The sequence below is a fragment of the Cimex lectularius genome, unplaced genomic scaffold (genome assembly GCF_000648675.2).
Source record: "Cimex lectularius strain Harlan isolate CLEC.00 unplaced genomic scaffold, Clec_2.1 scaffold64, whole genome shotgun sequence".
In the NCBI taxonomy this organism is placed as follows: Eukaryota; Metazoa; Arthropoda; class Insecta; order Hemiptera; family Cimicidae; genus Cimex; species Cimex lectularius.
This window is the reverse complement of record NW_019392702.1, coordinates 677,890-698,343: the sequence shown is the minus strand read 5'-3', so window position 1 is coordinate 698,343 and position 20,454 is coordinate 677,890. Positions and strand designations below refer to the sequence as shown.

Genomic DNA, 20,454 nt, shown 5'->3' with positions numbered 1-20,454 from the left:
CCAACTAAAAAACATTTGTTTCTGCCTCCTCTGTTTTTCCACCCCTATTTTCTCACCTAATTTTGGACGTCCATTTTGAGCCTATGTATAATATTTGAGAACCATAGTAAAAGTGGCCTAGAGTGCTTAATTTGCAAATGTATAAGTTATCGCATTTAAAAATCTATTAGAGCAAAGCAATAAATAAAAAGTATAGTTAACATATTGAAACTCAATATTTTTTTCGTTTATTTATTAAATGCATTAATCAAACACTTACTATTGTTTCATCTAAATTAATATTCTGCATACTTATTTACTAATATCACTTACTTATTTATTAAAAATTTATGAAAAAGTATGTATTTGCAAATACTGAAATAACATAAATGTATTACATACAGCTTCTTTTTGGTAATTTTTTTTCTTATTATTAGACTTGTTTTAATAATGGATACTGACTTTTAAGAGTAAATTAAATTAATTAATTTGCTTCTAATTTAAATCTGACTTTAAAATATATTTAAAAAAACAAACAAAAATATCTTATATCTTATAAAATTTATGATATACCTATTTGTCAGAGAAATAAAACTGTAAAAAAGTTCAACATGACATGAATAATAATGGAATCCACCCTAGGGACTTGGTTATGCACAGGTTTTTTTATTCCAGTCAGGAGATTTAGATTTAGATCTACTTCTTTTTTTAATCGGTGGGTTTTCTTCATTGAGTGATGAATTCGAAAGTAATGATATATCAAAATCTTTTTCCCATTTTGCTTTCCTATATTTGGTTGGCATATCGAAATCATTTTTTTCATTAGAATCCACACCCGGCGGGGTAGGGTCCCTTTTATGTTTTACATAATCCTCGTCGTCATCACTTGAAGAACTCTTGTCAGAACTAACGTCTGAATTATGATGATAATATGACTGAGAACTAGATTTGCTTCTAGACGAATGTTGACTGGATCTGCTAGTTCTTCTATCTTTATCCTTCTCATAATCCCGATCTTTCCTCCCTGGTTCTTGTTTCATGCTTTTTGCAATTACCCTCTTTTGGTGATCAAGTTGTGGGAAAAGCCCTGTAAAATTGATTATTAATTAGTCATAAAAATAATTTTCTTGCCAAATGTAAATCCTACTCTGAGAATTTTCAAGTGCTCCTTTTGCAGCATTCATTTCAGCTTGTTGGATACTGTGCCCAGAAGCTTGGGCTAATCGCTTCCCTTTAAAATATACAGCAACAGTGTACAGCCTAGTATTTGTCGGTCCCATACATTCTATTACCCTAAAAACCATAAAGATAAATTGTGAGAGGAGATATGCAAAATCTCATAAAATGTTTGTTTCTTACTTGTAAATAGGTATTTCAGGCTCTCCTCCTTCCATAGTTCTCAAAGTAAGGCAACATTGTTGCAATTTTGACTTAGGATCGTTCCAATCTTGATGCATTATAAAATCATGCAGCCTTGGGAAAAAGCACACATTACAGAATCTTTCACAGTATTCCAAACCCTAGAATTAAAATTTAAAAAAAAAATTAAAACACTAGACAAAAATATTTATAAAACATATTACTTTGTCTACATAAAGTGCACCGAGGAACGCCTCTAAAAGATCGGCTCTATCTTTGGTTTTTAATTCTGCCTTCGGATTTGCATAAATGGCATATGCTGCAATACCCAAATCATTACAAACTACCGCTTGAGTTCGGTTATTCACTAGAGAGCTCCTGAGAAGCTGAAATGTACAAATTGACAGTAAATATGAAAAACTTATTTTTATGAAACTAAGTCATTACTGAAAGATGCCCCTCATGATGTTCTGGGAAATATTTGTAGAGATATTCTGAAGCAATTAATTGCAAGACAGTATCACCAAGGAATTCCAGTCTTTGATTTGAACCTCTAAAAATTTATTTATATATTATTACAAATTGTAATAATACAGTAATTACTGAGATTATATGATTATTGAAAGAATTATACAATTATACTTACTTTCAATTATACTATTACTTACAATGTTAAATTTGTAAACCCTATGCTTCTATCAGTAAACGCTCTTGCTAGAAGCCGAATATGAGTAAATGTCACTCCTATTGATTCTTCAAATTTTGTTAAATCCTGTATGATAGTATTGCATTAATTGTCGCTGATTCAATTATCTATTTTAAATATAAACACAAACTTAAAAAAAAAATTATACCTTTAAAATTTTAAACTGCGGAATCCATTGCCTATCTCCATTGGGTTCCTGTTCTTGAAGGGGATGTGCAGGATAATTAACCCAAACATCGAGCAATTCTTTGCTATCTTTGAACAACGATTCTCCGAATACTTTGTCTGCAGCCTGATAAAAAAGCAAACTTAGTGGAAAAACCTTCCTGGCCAGTACAAAGTACATTTATAGACAACCCTTACAGATATGCCACCATCCAAAAACAGGGCACCCATTAACGCTTCAAAACAATTAGCCATGGCATGCCTTAACTCTAAGTTATGGCAGAGGTCTGATCCATGAGCATACAACATATAACCATCAAGTCCAAGAGTCTAAAATCCAAAATTAAAAAAACATTAATTTTTCAATAATAGTGATAATAATAACAGTAATCTTTATTTTTGTGATTAAAAACAATTAGTAGTACTTTGTGAAACATGTCTTTAATTAATTAACAGATTTAATCATTTTAAATTTTTTAATGCAAATATCTGGAAAGGACAATGAAAATATACAAATCAAAACAAAAGGTTCTACAGCAAGAATCAGTTGAAAAAACGCCCTTTAAAGTTTTGAATTTTGTCATGTAATAACTAGTTTTCCTAATAATTAAAATTAACTTTTTTTACCTTAGCGAGTACAGCAAGATGTTGATTTTGTACAATCGCTGCTCTGTACGTAGCAAGGCCACCTTCTTCTAATCTTGGGAACAAATGAAATAGATGGATCGACGTTATGAATTCTACAACTGCATCTCCTAAGAACTCTAACCGCTCGTTATGAGTTATGTTTGACTCCGTCTCTCTATTTTTACCAAACCTAGACATTATATTTATAAGGGTGTTGATTCCCCTTTTCCTTGTGTTCATATAATGTATCCTCCTATCGCCATATTCTGGTTGCCTGATCCCACAGTTGGTGAGTGAGTTTCTAGCATGATCAGGATTTGTTCCAAAATTTTCCCTTGAATCACATCATATTGTATGAAAATGTATTAATTACATAAATACAATTTAACATACAGTTATTCATTTGAACAATATTTGCTAAAACAGTACTTTTGGAATTTATAATACAAACAAGTGTTAAGAACAAGATTGAGGATTTAAAATTATTGAAAAAAGTATTAAGAAAATCCTTACAGAATAAAAAAATTAAACCCTTAATAACATTATTATTTATTAAAACATTTTTATTAATATTATATAGTGTCTATTGTTGTATAGAAAAAAATCCAAAATCATAATTTCCTTATTTTCTAGTATAGATATAACGTTAGTTTAATTTCTGCAGTGCTAGGATTTTTTTTCTGGATTCACCAAAAGTGACAAATACAACGAGTAAATAATTATTTCACAATTAATTACCGGTATGAAGGATGTGTAAGCGCAAGCTGAAGAAGGCTTCTATTTTTAAAAGCGTATCCAATTTCTCCCTCTAGAATATCTAGTGACTTGTGAAATCTTAAATGGGAAACGAGGACTGGAATTAGCATTGCATGCTAAAAAAAATACAAAATAATTAATATAACTAAATATGAGAATGAGCAAGAGAGAGTGTGTGTAAAAAAAGGAAAATAAAGAGAGAGAAAGGAAGGGGGAGGGAGGGAGAGAGTCTGTGTAAGAGAGGGTGAGTGAGTGGTTGAGGAGGGGGGAAAAGATAGTGACAGCTGACAGGTACAGGTAGAGAAGGTGTAAGAGAGAGAGATAGTTAAAAAGAAAGAAAGAGAGAGGAGGCAAGAAGAGAACAAGGAGGGAGAGAGGGAGGGGGAGAGACAGAGAGTAAATGAAAAAGAAAGAGAATAAGAGAGTGGAGTGAGAGAGAGGGAAAGATAGAGAGTAAGAGAGTGAAGTGAGAAAGAGGGAAAGAAAGAGAGTAAGAGAGTGGAGTGAGAAAGAGGGAAAGAAAGAGCGTAAGAGAGTGGAGTGAGAAAGAGGGAAAGAAAGAGCGTAAGAGAGTGGAGTGAGAAAGAGGGAAAGAAAGAGAGTAATAGAGTGGAGTGAGAAAGAGGGAAAGAAAGAGAGTAAGAGAGTGGAGTGAGAAAGAGGGGAAAGAGAGTGAGAGGGACAGAAAAAGAGAGTAAGAGAAAAAGAGAGAGAGAGAATGGCAAAAAAAGGAAAATAAAAAGAGAGGAAGGGAGAGAGACAAAGAGAGTGAATGAAAAAGAGAGAGTGGAGTGAGAAAGTGGGAAAGAAAGAGAGTGAGGTAGGAGTGTGTGTGAGAAAGAAGTTAAAAAGAGAGTGAGGACAGAAAGAGTGTCAAAAAAGGAAAATAAAAGGAGATGAAGGGAGAGGATAATAAAGAGAGAAAGGAGGAAAGTAAGAGGAGAGAGAGTGTGTAAGAAAGGGGGAAAAATATAGTGAGAGGGACAGGGAGAGAGGGTGCAAGAAAGGTATAGTGAAAAAAAAAGAAAGAGAGAAAGAGAAAGAGGAAGAGAGAGAGAGAAAATAACAGAAGGACTTGGATAGTCTTTTATTGAATTAATAAACTAATCCTTTTTCAAGGTATTAAGTTGAATTTGAAGCAATGAAAAAGAACGCATCAGACAATACGTTCGTTACGGGCGTCGCTCCGGAACGACGCACCCCCCCCCTCGTACATGGCAGTCATTCTGGAACGACGCATAATATCCCCCACCCTTACATGGCCGCCGTTCCGGAACGACGCACTCTTCTAGAAAGCCCCTGCTTTTTGAAGCAAGTTGTACGGTATTTATCGATTTGTCGACGGTATCGTGAAGATTGTTTTTGAATTTGACCTTTTTTTTTAAAAAAAAAAAGAAGTTTTTTTATTATGTAGGTGTGAACTAAATTTCGCTTGATAGTAAATCTGCGTTTTTCAGAAATCTTTTATTTAAAGTTTTATTCTGACAGCATTTTAAAAAAAATATAAAATTTTATTATTATTTTATTCTATTTATCATTATTTTTAGCAAATTGTAACGAAATACATTTTTTCATGGCAAGAGCTTTAAAAAAATAAGTTATTTAATTTCAGGTAGATTGGAAAAAGGTCGACTCACATAAATGTATTGTCTAAGAAGAACATCCAACAACATCCTCAAAAAATACAATTTTAGCAATGAGTTCTATAAAAGATAATAATGATTGTGAGTGGTCATGATTTAAAAAAAATATATATGTACGTATATAATAATAATTTTTTAATCTAGTAAATGTTCCTGGACCTTCCGCACCACAGGCGAAAAAAATAAAATTGAGCTCAGCTTTTTGCATGGAGAATTTTTTGTTGTCGGACATAAACAAGGAAAATGTCGACCAGATTTTGGAAGAGCTCAGCGGCCCTACCAATGAGGATGACCAGGAGGCAGAAGGGGATGAAGATGATGAGAAATTTGAAATAGGAGAAAATAATAATTCTCCTCTAAAAGAAGTGGACATTTCAGAAGTAAGGCCACGCTTACCTCTTTCCACCCTTCCGTCTACAAAACACTCTGTAAACCAGAAAAATGATCCTCCAAGCACAAGACCTTTCTTCCCTTTCACTGGAAATGGAGGAATTTTCCATCAAGACCAGACACCTGATAAGTATTTTGACTTACTTTTTACAGACCAATTTCTGGACAACATTGTGACAGAAACAAACCGACATGCAACTCACTTAATGATGACAAGTAAATTAAAAAACTGGAAAGACTTGACTAGGGATGAACTAAAAATTTTTTTAGGAATATATTTTCATATGGGCATAATAAAAATTTCAGGTAGGATTACTGCCTACTGGGACAAAAGCTACTTGTATAACATGACATTTTTTCAAAGACTTTCACAAGACCGTTTTCTGGGGATTCTTCAGTGTTTGCATTTTGCAAAGAATCCAGCCCCTAATGAGGAAGCATCGAAGAATCCCCTTTACAAACTGGCACCAGTACTTGTACATTTTCATAAAACAATGACGGACTTAGATGAACCAGGACGAGAAATATTGGTGCCATGGAGGGGAAGACTATTTTTTAGGTCTTATATACCAAATAAGGTCCATAAATATGTCATAAAATTGTACATGCTTGCTGAGAACGATGGACTAATCCATCGTTTCTTGGTATATGCTGGTGTAAGGGATCCAAAATTTAGTAGTCAGGGTCATATTTATAAAGTTGTCCACAAATTGTTGGATGGCCTGAAAAATACAGGTCGTTCACTTTTTGTGGATAACTTTTATACAAGTGTGGTTCTGGCAGACCAACATCAACATGAGGAGACCTTGCTTACGGGCACTCTAATGGCCAACAGAAAAGATAATCCAACTTACATAATTACAAAAAAACTTTCCCATGGTGAAGTTGTCCAGCATTGGACTAATACTGGAATCAAATTCGCCAAATGGAAAGACAAGAGGAATGTGTTAACCATTTCAACAGAATTTGCAGGTGATTTGGTTAACCCCACCTCTCAAAGAGGCATTCAAAAGCAAACGCCTGAAGCACTGTATCAATATAATAGCTTCATTTGTGGTATTGATCACTGTGATCAGATGATAAGCTATTATATTGGTGCACGAAAGTCTTTAAAATGGTACAAAAAACTTGGATTCCACATAATGGAAGTTTTACTTTTGAATGCCTATTTGTTATATAAAAGATACAGTGTACAATCAACTACACTAAATCTTTTGCAATTCCGAGAAAATATCATTAAGTATTTAGTGCCTCCCCTTCCATCTGACAACCCAATGTCTTCCCCATCCTCCTCAAGACGTGACATTATTCATTTGAGTTCTACCCATTTCCCAACAAGTACCAAAAATTCCGAGGGCTCAAGAGGTGGAAGAAAAAGTCAGAAAAGGTGTAGGCAGTGCAGCAAGTCGAAAGTGCAAAAAATGACAACTTTATACTGCCCTTCCTGCCCTAATGAGCCTGGCCTTTGTCTAGAATGTTTTCTTCCTTTCCACAAAGAAAATGGATTTCTTGTAGTTTAGAAACTAAACTGAAAGCTCAATTTCTAAAATAAAACAATTGCCTTTTCTTTACTATAATTATTGTAAATAATTAAAGTTTTTAATGAATATGTAAATAATTAGCGAATGAGTAAATACATAATTGTAAATATGTAAATAATAAGTATTTTGTAAATGTTAGCAAATATGGACAAAATTACTGAATTTATAAATAATTGTAATGATTAATAATAAAATAATTATATATTGCAAGTAAATTTCAGTTTTTATTCCTTTTCTATCTCACCGCCCTAAAATTTTTTTTTAAATTTTATTATCACTCTTGCGGTGCTAGTGTTTGAAAAAATCCTATTTCTAAGAAGTCGCGTTTGAATGCAGGGCTGCTGGATTTGAACCCAGGACCTTTACCTTAAGTGATGAGCATCGTGTGTCAACGCCTAAACTGTTGTGGCTACCGACGCCCCCTTTAAATTTTTTAAGTGTGTAATTAGAAATATCCAATTTGCGAACTCAGTGGAACATGTCCTCTGTTGGTGCGAGGTATAAGCAGGCTGAAATTCAACAAAGCCAAAGACCCAACAAGCTTTGTTTCTGGTAAAAAGACTTAAGATTAATTATTCAGAAATCGTAAGATGCGGTCTGGTGTGATGTAGGTTTCAGAAAAACATTTTCTTTATCGTGCCAAAGAAAATGTTTTTCTGAAACCTACATCACACCAGACCGCATCACACGATTTCTGAATAATTATCGATTAACGGTCACTAATTACCACACATTTCTACTTAAGATTAATGAGGAGCTCTACAAAATAAGGGAAATGCATCGAAGAGCAATGCAGGTCATGGTGTAGGTGTATAAGGACGTAAAGAGGCTGACACCTTTTAACATTAGAATAAACAGAAATATACTAGAAGAAATAGTGTCGAATCAGCAATGAGGAAGACCCAAACTAAGGTAGATGGAGTAAGTGGTGATGCCAGAACTCTTGAAGAAACTAGTGGGCAGCCACTTGAGACAGAGAGCAAAGGAGAATTTCTGAAGAAGCCAAGACCCAGTAATGGGTTTTAATGCTAGGATAATGAAAATGACACTTAATTTTTTTAAATGCAAATCTTGTAAGAAAATTTTGCTTTCAAAATACCTCGGAGAATTTAAATTTTTGATATATGTATAGGAAAATAACTTGTAACACTACTACATACTGACCTGTACAATATCACACATAATTCCAGTTCTGTAAAATCCTTCTCCTGAAATAGCGATTGTTACATCACGTTTCATTTTGCTTTGTGTTCTCATCTCCTGGAGTTTGTTTTCTTTCATTTCCAACTTTCTCTTGTCTTCAAAAGACGCTTTTGGCATATTGGCCAGGAGGTGGCGGAATTTCACGTATTCTCTCCAAGCTTTCTGGTACCTAAAATTACCAATTGAAATGATAAAAGGAAATGATGAACTTCTTGAGTCATTATCATTTACTCAGGGTTTCCTGCATAGCTAAGTTGTGGAGGACGAATTCCAAAATGTACAATTTCCGGCACTTTGATCTCTCCTTGCTTGGCCTCACTCTGATCCTTGTCTAACTGGTCAACACGCAAAGAGCAAGGCTTTTTGCCTGGATACGTCACAACCATTCCTTTAACTTCATCAACTAAACTTTGCCATTTGTAGAGAGGAAGGTTAATTATTTCAGGCAAATTTTCTTTTGGAACTAAAGGCTTTGAACTTCTCAAAAGGTGGGACAAAACTTCATTCATAGAAAGCAATTCTTTCCCATTCTCTTCAAACAAAAACTTACTTTATTTTTTGTCAATACAATGTTTAAATATTCAAAAATTCTTACCAGGCAATTCTCGGACAAATCTAGGCATAAAATGGAATTGGGAACAACCTTGTGAATCTCCCGCTGCCTTAAAATCGAGGTCCACAAGCTCAAGCAATTCTTTAAATAAAAATTCATCTAAACAAGAAAATAATAAATTATAGTCAATTATTCTTTTACCTTTGGATACATACAAATGAATGAATACATACAAAATAAATCGAGCTCACGAACAATAAAATGTTCAGGAAGTTTCTCTTCGATATATAAAATGGTGTATTCAATGTTGAACCGTATGACCTTACAAACTGGCAAATTTTCAAGAGGTTTATGGGAAAACATGGAAAATCCTTCAAAAATAAATTCATGCTGATCATGCTCAATTATTGTCGGTGTTTTTATCTAATAATAATAAAATTAATTAAAATGAATATTTTATGAGAACAGTTATTATGTAAGTACAAGGAAATTTGTAGGAGGTGAAACTGTGATTCTGTAATGATACAATTTATCAGCATTGTTGGTGAAAATGTCGCACTTGTCCAAGCTTAACTCCCCTGCGTAAATGTTATGCCGGATTCCAGACCTTTTTGCTTTTGCACTACACCGACAAAGGGGGCCATCATTCATCTGAAAAACGAAATTAAGAATTTAGACGCTAATGAATATGCTTAAGGTTAAATTTAAATAATTGTTATCTGAATACTGTTTATTTTCAAAAATTTTTACGAACCTCCCCAGGATCATTATACCACAATTCTGAATGCAATCTATCAGGGTGAGATTTCTTTCTCTCTAATTCTTCCATTATACCTTCTTCTTCATCAGTTTCTTCACCCGATTCTGTCGAACTGTCTGAATCACTATGTGCAGCACAGCCTAAATAAAATTTAAAAAAAGTATGAATTATTGATGCATAATGATATTCAAAATAGAACAAAATTTATATCAATGTTAGTATTTTATTATTTTGAAAATTAGGAGGAAAAAAGACACAAACACTTGTAACGGCGTAATTTCTTTTTTCTAGGTACTGGTACAAACGAAGGCTTTTCTGCCCTGATCCTCTTGCCTCTTTCGACCAAGTCATGCTCAAATTTGTCGCAAAGACCGATAAGTTTAACAGTACCACGGAGCACATTAGGGTTTCTGCATATGACACAAATCTAAATATATTATTTTCAAATTGCCTAATAAAAAGTTCTGTTAATAAATACTTTTCGTCTTTTTCATAATAGAGATTTGCAGGCGCTGTCCTTGTCCAAAAGTGTTTCTCTTTCTTAATTATATCCTCTGGCAACATTTTTGAAATTTCTTCCAACTGGTTGTTCATCTCATTGGTGGACGAGCAATTGTTTAACCTTAGTAAGAAAAGAAAAAATTGTACATTAAACATTCATTTAGCTAAACAACAATAAATAATGAATTGTTTCATACATCATTTATTATCATTTCTTAAAGTAATGTTTTGCCAAATTTAACATGAGTGAGTAAACTAAGGAAATTCATAGTAATTTGAGGCACTAATTTAAAAATGGTCCAAAGAGACTGATGAAGCCAGAGAAGTAGAGAGTAAATAGCAGTGTCTATTCACATCGCTCAGACATGTTTAAGAAACTTCAAAGAAAAAGATTTGTCCTTGAAAACAAACATAAGAGTGATTGGTCTTTGAAAGAATTTGTAAAAATAAGTGTCACTTCCTTCAGATTTAGGAGTTTAGATAGATGTACAACATTGGATTAAGTTACAGAAACAACCAAAGGGTATAAATTTGAAAAAAATATTTTAGGAAACCCAAATGAAATTTGTTTCATCAAGTGAAATGTCATTTGTGACAAAAAAAATGGTGTATTTTAAAAAGACTAACAATTAAAACCATTGGGTTTAGACAAGAAAACCAGCTACTTGTCTCAAGAAGAAAACAATTAGAAAAAAAAAACTATCATCTTTGTACGGTGGAATTTTGAGGTGTAGTTTGAGTTGGTCCCCGATGGTTGAGCAATTACCACAGAGATTTACTCTGCCTATCTTGAGAGAGTACACTCAGCTCCAAATTTGATCTTCTTCTTAATACAGATCTGACATCCTGACTACTATCTATAACGATCCATGGTGCTCTTCTGTGAAATTGGATACAAAAAAGGTTGGAGGCTGAAACTATCAGGCAAGAGCTGTTGGCAAGTGGAAAGGCTAGGAAGGCATGAGCCTGGGAGGGACAAGAGAACAAATAAGAGGCAATTTGGACACCAGGTTGCTAAAAAACAAGCAAAACACCTGTTGCCACCCTACCAGAAAGTGGCCCAAGACCTTCTCAGTGAGTGACTAATACTGATGTTTTAGTGTAAAGGAGTGTTGTCTTTAGAAAACATCTCTAACAAGTGCTCAAATGGCACAATCAGCATATATAGAAAATATTTTCTTAATACAATATAATCTTTTTGGGAAGATTTTCTAATACAATATATGTAATTGTAAATAGGTTGTAATTCTTTGGCTCCATATAGAGAGCGCATAGGAATGTCAACTTATATGAGAATTGTGCTTGAGCTCGGCAGCGAGTACCTGGATCCTCTATTCCGATGCTTGGAGGAAACAAGGTTGTTTTATTGCATATAAGGGAGTGCTTTGAGAGCAAATTAATTATTGACCTAAATATGTAGTGTAAGAGTGCCGATGACAGAATATTGAGTGGATCAACCCTCAATTAGGTTAGTTATATAATAGGTATAAAGGGTATAATTAATACTCTGTGAAGTACTCAACCACCTTAACTTAGTGAATTGTAAGACAATAAAAAAATAGTGTATTTAAGAGTGAGTGAGAGGGCGAATGGGTTTGATTTTAAGAACTCATTGCGTTGGGGGCCGAAATGATCTAGATGTTGACAGCCCCTGGAGTCCAGCCTCACTGGCTGGACCTATACAACTTTGGACTGACTCTGGTCTGCCAACACCTAGGGTGGATGATCATTGAGACCTGCAGTTAATTTACTGTAAATTATAAAACAGTGTATGAAGAAAGCAGTAATTAGTAATCACTAATAAATAAATAAATATAATTTTTAAAAAGTTCACACTAATGCACAAGAATATTTCAGAATAAAAAGCATGAACAATAAAAATTACTTAAATAAATAGTTACATACTTTAGGAATGGGAAATGAAACAAGTTCTAAAATAAACCGTAATTATGTTATAATTTAGAATAAGTTAAAACTTCTCTTAAAGTTCTGCAACAAATAAAACATTAAATAAGGCAAAAACTATGAAAATAAATTAAATTCACCTCCATTTTTCAAGCAGACTTTGTCTCTTTGATCTAGAATTTCGATCCCTTGGATTCACATTTGGTGATCTACTCCTCACATGGTGCCTGTCTTTATTTTCACGATTGTGACCCAAACTCCTCAAGGGGCTTCTGCTTAGAGATTTGTCAGGGGATGAATATCGTCTAGAACTTTGTTCATTAAATTAGTTTATGATATTAAGATAACATCCTACGAGCGTACAATTTACCTATGTGAACTAGATCTTGATCTTGGTTCCCTTGAAGGGCTCCTCTTCCCACCGTATTTGCACTTTAATATAAATTCCTCTTGCAGTTTTGTACACCGGTCAGGGGAAGAATCAGAATTCTTGTAGCTGGATGGGTAGGGGGGTCCAGTGGGAAACGAACTACCGACAGGTGGAGGATAGCCCATCGGCGGATACTGATAATAGCTGTTGTACCCGAGAGGCTGGTGGTAAATCGGAGGAGGAGGGAAATGCGTAGTTATGTAAGGAGGCGGTAGCACAGTGCCAGGAGGTGCTGGCGAAGCACTTGCGGTTGGTGGTACGCTAGCACTTCTCGGTACTGGTGGTTCTTTCTGAGACGGACAAATGCCAGGAGCGACACCAGGAGGCAACAACGAACTATACGAATTTTGTCCATAATATGTTCCCGTGGGAAGGTGTTCAGAACCTCCATAATTGTAGTTGTACTCCATGGTATTTTAATCAAATTATACTACTTAATCAAAATTAAGAGAAAAATAAGTTATATCAAATATTAAACATTCAATTCATCAATAGGCAACTTGATAAAATCCTTCTGTTTATTCTAGAAAAATATGAAAATGCCTAGAAAACACAAGTACACCTTTACAAGGTCAAAACCTATCATAAAGCGCCTATAACCTTCTCTTCAACAGACGGGTTTCAACTTTTAATCATAAACCATAGAGATTAGAGATCTAAGAGATGATTTTCTGCCATCTGAACTAAATTCGCAAAACTAATGACATCAATGATGATGACAAATGACATCATGATGGAAAAAGAAGTTTTTTCCTTTTTCAGAAATACTGGCAATTTGTAAACAAGTCGGTTGTAAAGAATAAGAGGAAAGAGTACTACAGCAATTAACATTCAATAGATTTCAATTTACTTTATTACAATCAGACTTCTGAAAATTTCATAGCTGTGAGACAGCCTTCAAAATATCAAATCATATATTCCAAGTCATTGATGATAATAATTGTGTATCATTATTGCTCGACTTGATTTTTTGCATTCAGCTCCATAAATCATGATTTGTTTATTGGCTCTATTGTTGTACCTTTACTCTTTTTCATGTTCATAGATGGTCTGCCATTAGTCCCCTAATTTCATTTATATGCTGATGACACTCAGTTTTTCATGCAATGTCTTACACACCATATTTCTGAAGCTATCTTTCTGCTCAACCATGATATTCACTGTCTCAATCAATGGAATAATGGCATTCTTTTAAATCCCAGTCTTTATTGATTTCCAAAAAAACCATTAATACAGATTGCCTATCCTTCCTCACTCTTGTTCCTGTATTAACCAGCATGTTTAATAAATTATTCAAGGCACCACATTTTACTGTTTGATATTATTTTTCCAAGTTTTATCTCTACTTATTTGCAACTGAAAAATGTACTAATCTTCATTTTCAATGGTTGGATCAATTAAGACTAAGCAAGGACCTAGGAAACTTGTTTTAATGTTAATTGACTTGTAGCAAGCTTTTGGTGGTTCATTCCACCACCATCAGGGCCTCTTTATTTAAAATATAAAGAATAATTTTAGCTTTTAGAAAGCTCTGCACAGCCCAAAATGTTTTTTTTCCATAAGACCTCTAAAGATCTTATCACCCAAATCCAGGAATCTGTTTTCAGGGGCATATGTCATGTCAATCCTCAGGCCTGGGCGAGCGGTGCCTGGATGATTTCTCAATAAAGGAGAAAATATAGCCTTGAAATATTATCTTGGTTTCTCAATCCGACCATCCGACCATCTTTCGGCTGAAAACATCTTCAGGCCGGGACACCAATTCATAAAGGTGATCTCTCTGATGTATAAAATTACAGTATCATCTGTATCCAGTCGAACTATTTGAAGAAGCCTTGGGTCTTAGTAAAGTCCATCTGCAGCTTGATAGTTTTGCGTAGCTGAACTCTTCTTATTTATAAATCCGGTGACCATAGAGACATGAAAAATTATTACCAGTATTCTTTCAGTTATCCTTCAATTTGAAAGCCTGATTTACAATCAATTATCTCCATTACTTCACTCAATTGATTCCCAAACAACATGGCTATACACCAAAACACTCAACTGTAACAAATAAAAAGTATAACATTGCTTATTCATTTAAGAGTATGTTTTTCTACCCACTGGGCATACTTTAAACTAGAAATATGCTTCTACTCACACTTTCTCATTCTTCAATACATTGCTACATCCCATACACTCGAGTATTTATGTCTAACAAAAACTATACAGCTAATTAAAATGAGGTTGTTTGGGTACTTCATATGCTAATATCAGCCCTCTCATACTACACATGCTAATAAATACATTCAGATCCAACAATACACAACACAAAATACAATTATTATGTATCATTAGCTTGAGTATAGTCCATATAATTGTCATACTAGTTATGTGTATGCCAGTGAAGTATTTATCCTCTAAGTAGTCTATTTAACCTTTTCTTTGGTATCCATTTTTGTTGCTACACAGCCTAGTACATTAGGCAAAATGAACACATCAGTATAGCATGTCGGTTTCTTTGAACCATCCTTTTTAGCCTTTTTTATGTCTGTTTCCTCCGGAAATCAGAACAAAGGTATAATTAAGATGGTGTACATTAAGAATAGATTAATTTTGTACAATGTTTATTAAATGTTATAATAAATTACATCAAAATTATAATTTAGCACAAATATGACTGTGCCAGAAGATTACAATAGCAGAAAATGTTATCACAATAACTTGGTGTTCACACTTTACTTACCTTAAACCTATTTGGTCGTGATTAGCAAGGAGAAACAAACAACTATACATAAATATACAGTGCCTTTTACAGTATTGATATAAACATTAAACAATAATTTAGTTTTATTAACATTTCTGATACAAAAGTAGGTCCTGTAAGAAAACTATAATATTCAGTCCACATAACCTTACACTACATAAAGCTGCTTTGAATGTATTGTAATATTTATATATGTTGTTAACTAATTCAGCTTTATTGGAATTGGCAAAGTTGGCTCGATGACAAAAAAATATAAAACTGTGGTAAAAAATATATTTTTCAAAATGCAGATTACTTTAGGAATGATTACATTTCAACTTGAGCAGTTTGAACACAATTTACCACAACGATTAAGTCTAGATGATTAAATTTATCCACACAAAATTCTTTGGAATGAATGTTGATGAGCATATTTATTCAATACAGAGTTTAATTCAGAAATTTTTTTTGAAGTACAATCTGCTATATTAAGACTAGAAACTATTTTTAAAAAAAGTTCATATTTGTGTATATTATAAATTAATTATAAATAGCTCTAAACAATGGCGACAAAGTATAATACATTAAATTCTATAATATATGAAAAACAACATCAGAGGTACATGTCAGCAAATCTGACCACGTTCACAACTAACTGCAATGCTTAATGACATAAATAGTTTATAATTAACAATTGATCACAGCAAATTTCACAAAAAAAGATAAGCACAATATTTTGAAATAAAATTCAGTTGAATATGTCTGAATTTTGTTTATACATAGCATCAAATTTAAAACATTTTAATATCCTAAAATAGTATATCTGTAGCTGTCTCCTGACTCCATGTTGTCTCATGGTTGGAATCGATTGGTTTCAGGTAGTCAATTTCCTGAGTAGTAGGTGGTTGCGAGGAAGGTGCAGGAGGGGGTATCACTCTTGTCACTCCAAGTTCGAAAGAATCCTGACCAACTGTCTTACTAGGGGTGTAACTTGATAAATTTGGTCCTCCTGAAAGAAAAATTATACAATAGTTGAATACTGTAGTTATACATATAGCTAAGTATATATCTTGCTACATAGATAGCTTATTAAAATGTCATATTGTTCATTAATGTTTAATTGTATCGTGTAGACTATATTGTCTAAAAATATTTCTCCAAAACAACTTAAAAAATGCAAATTATATCTGATTGACTAACTTTTTTTATTTTAATTTTTTTTACAAAATATGCTGCAGTAATTTTTTAAAATTAAGTAACATATACCTAAAGGCAAAGGTGAATTTAAGGCATTTGGTGATGTTACTTCTTCTTTCAATGATTCCTCAGATGGATATTCAAACATAACTGTGGCATCATCGTTGAACTGGATTTTCTTCTGCTGTAAATAAGCACACAAAAATAAAGTTAATTTTGAATGCAATTTAAGATAAGTAAATTTTAACATAAAGTTTTTAAATAAAAAAATAAAATAGAATTCTCGGTATTTATAGTTTGGTAAAACATAGTTTTTTTTACTGCAATAATTCATTTCAGCATGTGAAATATTTTCTTGAATGTCTTTTGTTCAAATGGCTCTTTTATGGTGTTGCCTAAAATATTTTTACAAATTTTGCAGGTAGAAAATTTACAAACTATGAACCATTGGTAGGTTCTCCAAACCAACTTCGACTTAATTTATTTTAAATAACTCAAAAATCCTGTATTTGTAGCCACTAGATATTAAACTATAAAGAAGCATAAATTGTAATAATTTGAACATATTACATGCCACCAGAAGTAATATGAAATATCTTATAGGCAACGTGATCACTTAACATCATAGAATGGTTGTTGCACTTCACAAAGATGATATTTACAAGCCTTTTTTTCAGGCATGTAAATAAAACTATTTGTTATTTTATGGAAAATACCAAATCCTCTAAATTTTAGGGCTACTTTGCCCGGGGAAACCTTGAACATCAAACATTAATTGTTGTTTAAAACTATATTCATATCTTAATGTCAGACATCCAGTGTCTAGTACAGAAGATATGTAAGTTAGTATACAAATCAAACCAACGAAAGTCTCAGGTTGTCAAATTTATGTATTACAAAATTATTATTTGTTATTTAAAATTGTATTATTGTTTTAAAAAGACTTATACTGCCTAGTAAACTTTTTATCCTTAAATTATTTTTATTTTCAAAAAGTAGAGACTATTGAGATGGTATCAGTATGACGATTTTCTGATCTTTTTTCTTGAAAAGAATTTAAACCTGGAACATTTTAGGCCGTTTTAACATATGCTGGTCTGTCTGAAGTGTTTCAGTATTTCACCATCTTCACCGTTGGGTCGGATGGTTGAAGATGATTCAACTTCAAAATTATTTAAAATATTGCATTTTTAAATGTAAATTTATGTCGATCAGGTGCCGATGAAATATTTTTGTACCAACTAGAAGGACATTCTACATCTATGGACCGGATGTAATGTGGGCCCAATCAAAGCTGAAATCTCATTTGGAGTGAGAGGAATTTCTTTTCTGCAATTTTCCTAAATCAAAATAAAAAGTTTGATGCAATAAATGCTAAATTTTCCATAATTTATTTTGCCTTTTATAGGGCTACAGCTAGAAGATTTTCCCATTCCCTTTCTATCAATTTTTTGTTTGTTTACATCTTGAAATTTTTAGTTCTCTGAAAACATTTTTACCTTTTTTTTTTGCTATATATATATTTTTTTTATTTCGTTTAATAAAATAAGTAAATTAAGGTAAAATATATAATTATATGTAAAATCCTCAAAATTATTAATATGTAAAACACACATATTTACAGGTATGTAAAATAAAATACGAAGTACGAAACATGCAATAAAAGTTTCAAAAACGTTGTACGAGGCTCAGAAAAAATAAGTGAATCCCTAATAATGATGAATACTCGTTCGTTTTGATTAAGAAGGAAAAAATCATAAAAATAATATAAACCTCCAGAATGCGTCTTTACTATTTTGCTTTACGAGATAGTTATTGAAAATCCGAACGACGAAATTTGTGGGCAAATTTGTTCCTTATTGTTTTATCCTTAGCTTCATTTTTTTTAAATGTTTAGCTTTTTTTACAAGAATCACCTTCAAATTTACGATGATCCAGAATGGTCTGTCCCAATTATTAGAAAAGAAAACAGCTTTTCCCTTCCTGGTGGGGATAATCTTTTTCGTAAAATAATTAATCCGATTTTTTTATCCAATTGTTATTGGACGTTGGAAACGTAACACGACCTTGCGTGAAACGACAAAACTTAGAAGAATTGTGTAGCCTTGCCGGTAAAATAAATACCGAATGTAAGCAAGGTCGCAAATCCTGTTAGATAGCTGGAATAGACTCAGTACCGTTATTGGAAGAATTCACCTACTCTACTACTTTTGGACGCCCATTATTTTCTTATAGACTTCTGCGGGGCTAAAATCCCACGTGATATTTCCAGCTGTGCTGTCATCTACATTTACCCCTAGCTACTTAGAGATTTATTTTTCCCAACTTTCATTCCTATATCGATTAATTACCGTTGACAATGAATGGAAGGGAAATTCCAGACGGTCGCCTTTCTAGATGATTTCAACTTTCAAGCTAAAAACACCAGGAAGTAAGAAAACTGGTCGCGATTAATTTATATCACTCTAACTTATAACTTATATTTTTATATTCACTATTTTTCGTGGTCCGCATCTCAACTAAAAACCTTAATTAATTGAATTATATTTTTATATTGATATTACATTAATCTACATTAATAATATTTCTGCATATAAACAACTAGAAAAATACTCAGTCCCATCCTCAAAGATCATTTTGGGCCCCTTTATCAGGACATTGAAACTGTTTCGAATAGTTTACTTAATTAACAAAATTATTCTTAAAGACAAAAACCCGAGAAAACACGAATTGAGAGCAGAACTAGGTAAAACAATTCTTAAATTTTAAACTATCACTAAACGATTTTCCTTTTTTTTTGGTGAATTTTCTTTCAAACCATAATAATTAAACAAATTTTACTAAAAACTCATAAATTTTTTTTCTCGTTTAATTTGGTTTACATTAAAATAAGTATATTATAATTAATATAACGATAAAAATACCTACAGTTGGAAATAATCAACAAAATAGTTCGTAGTAGTAATTTTTTCGTCTTTGTAATAAACATAAATTTATCATCTTGGTACACGTAAACACTGAAGATGGCGAAATGCCGATACTCGTCTGAACTAATAAATATCAGGGAGGATAGGCAGACCAAGATGATAGGTACATATGAAACTATAGGTTTATCACCCCGCAGACCACAGGAGGAAATCTCTCAATTAATTTATTAGTTTAGCTTCGTAGAGTGGGCAAGATTTACTAAGCTAAACTCATACATTTATTATGATTTTTAATGTGGAACTCATAAATTCATTATTGTTGAAGCCATGATTTTTAATAATGTAAGATGTTTATATTTTATATTTATATTTGCTAATCGTTTAAATGATTAGATATAGTTTCAAAGACCTGATAAAGTTTTTTCAAATCCGCTTTATCACTGATTTTTCCAATACAATTTGATAACTTTTATATAAATACAACTTACTGTGAGACCGTAATTGATGAGTAATTGTCGCCTCTTAATACGTACGCTATGAAATATGTATTGTATTCTAATTAAAACACTTTGTAATGTATGTGGGAATATAAAAATTACACCGTTATCAAACAAAAGTGGTGTATAAAATTACAAAACGTTGATTGAAAAACACTTAAAGATAGTTCTAAGAGCCTAAATGGGTTCACTAAATTCTCTCAATATAAATGCACTTTAATTTATAAAATAAAACTGTAGCTTTTCAAGCAATTAACAAGATAATATCAACATATCTCGATCAATTTTTATAGAATGTATTAAGATTTCACAATCATATTTTCATACCTATTCAGTTTCCCAAAATATATTTTTTCGTTTCTAATAGTTTCACAAAATTAAGGCAGGTAGCCCTAAAATAGGATGTTTCCTCTAGGGTACTTACTATAACGGCCAATGGACTAAATCCGAGTTTAAAAACTTACAAACAAAACTAGAAAACTATCTAAATTAGCTGTGATATACTTTCAATGTATGCGTATTTTTTAATTACATACTGCAATAACAAATAAAACTGGCGAGAATAACTCCTTAAAAATTTAATTGAA

At 32.6% G+C, this 20,454-nt stretch overlaps 3 protein-coding genes across 7 annotated transcripts in view; 1 reads left to right on the top strand and 2 right to left on the bottom strand.

Annotated features, from left to right (window-relative positions):
* Window positions 1-248: 248 nt before the first annotated feature.
* Window positions 249-13,115, bottom strand: LOC106672312 (ribonuclease 3). Its single transcript, XM_014403638.2, has 20 exons — window positions 12,459-13,115; window positions 12,229-12,399; window positions 10,161-10,304; window positions 9,944-10,092; window positions 9,677-9,822; window positions 9,406-9,573; window positions 9,156-9,345; window positions 8,965-9,081; window positions 8,601-8,901; window positions 8,331-8,538; window positions 3,575-3,708; window positions 2,837-3,170; window positions 2,408-2,539; window positions 2,193-2,336; window positions 2,007-2,110; window positions 1,786-1,891; window positions 1,563-1,724; window positions 1,339-1,499; window positions 1,127-1,272; window positions 249-1,066 (listed from the first exon to the last, which is right to left on the bottom strand). The coding sequence occupies exons 1-20, from the start codon at window positions 12,926-12,928 to the stop codon at window positions 630-632; spliced, it is 3,924 nt and encodes a 1,307-aa protein (XP_014259124.1). The 5' UTR covers window positions 12,929-13,115; the 3' UTR covers window positions 249-629.
* On the top strand, window positions 4,553-7,238 carry LOC106672314 (piggyBac transposable element-derived protein 4-like). Of its 4 annotated transcripts, none has more exons than XM_024226194.1 (3): window positions 4,553-4,915; window positions 5,209-5,316; window positions 5,380-7,238. In XM_024226194.1, the coding sequence occupies exons 2-3, from the start codon at window positions 5,289-5,291 to the stop codon at window positions 7,143-7,145; spliced, it is 1,794 nt and encodes a 597-aa protein (XP_024081962.1). In that variant the 5' UTR covers window positions 4,553-4,915; window positions 5,209-5,288; the 3' UTR covers window positions 7,146-7,238. The 4 variants fall into 4 exon arrangements, with proteins under 4 accessions (XP_024081962.1, XP_014259126.1, XP_014259127.1 ...); XM_014403640.2 differs by having other exon boundaries at window positions 5,205-5,316; XM_014403641.2 differs by having other exon boundaries at window positions 4,553-5,002.
* A 2,410-nt stretch (window positions 13,116-15,525) lies between the features above and the next one.
* Window positions 15,526-20,454, bottom strand: part of LOC106672315 — a 35,645-nt gene continuing 30,716 nt past the window's right edge. Inside the window, exons 3-4 of one of the 2 annotated variants that reach the window (XM_014403645.2) lie at window positions 16,513-16,624; window positions 15,526-16,255 (exon numbers count right to left, since the gene is read on the bottom strand). In XM_014403645.2, the coding sequence (XP_014259131.1) occupies window positions 16,056-16,255; window positions 16,513-16,624 (312 nt within the window). In that variant the 3' untranslated portion in view covers window positions 15,526-16,055. Of the gene's footprint in view, window positions 16,256-16,512; window positions 16,628-20,454 lie in introns of both variants that reach the window. The other variant, XM_014403642.2, reaches the window with a different exon arrangement.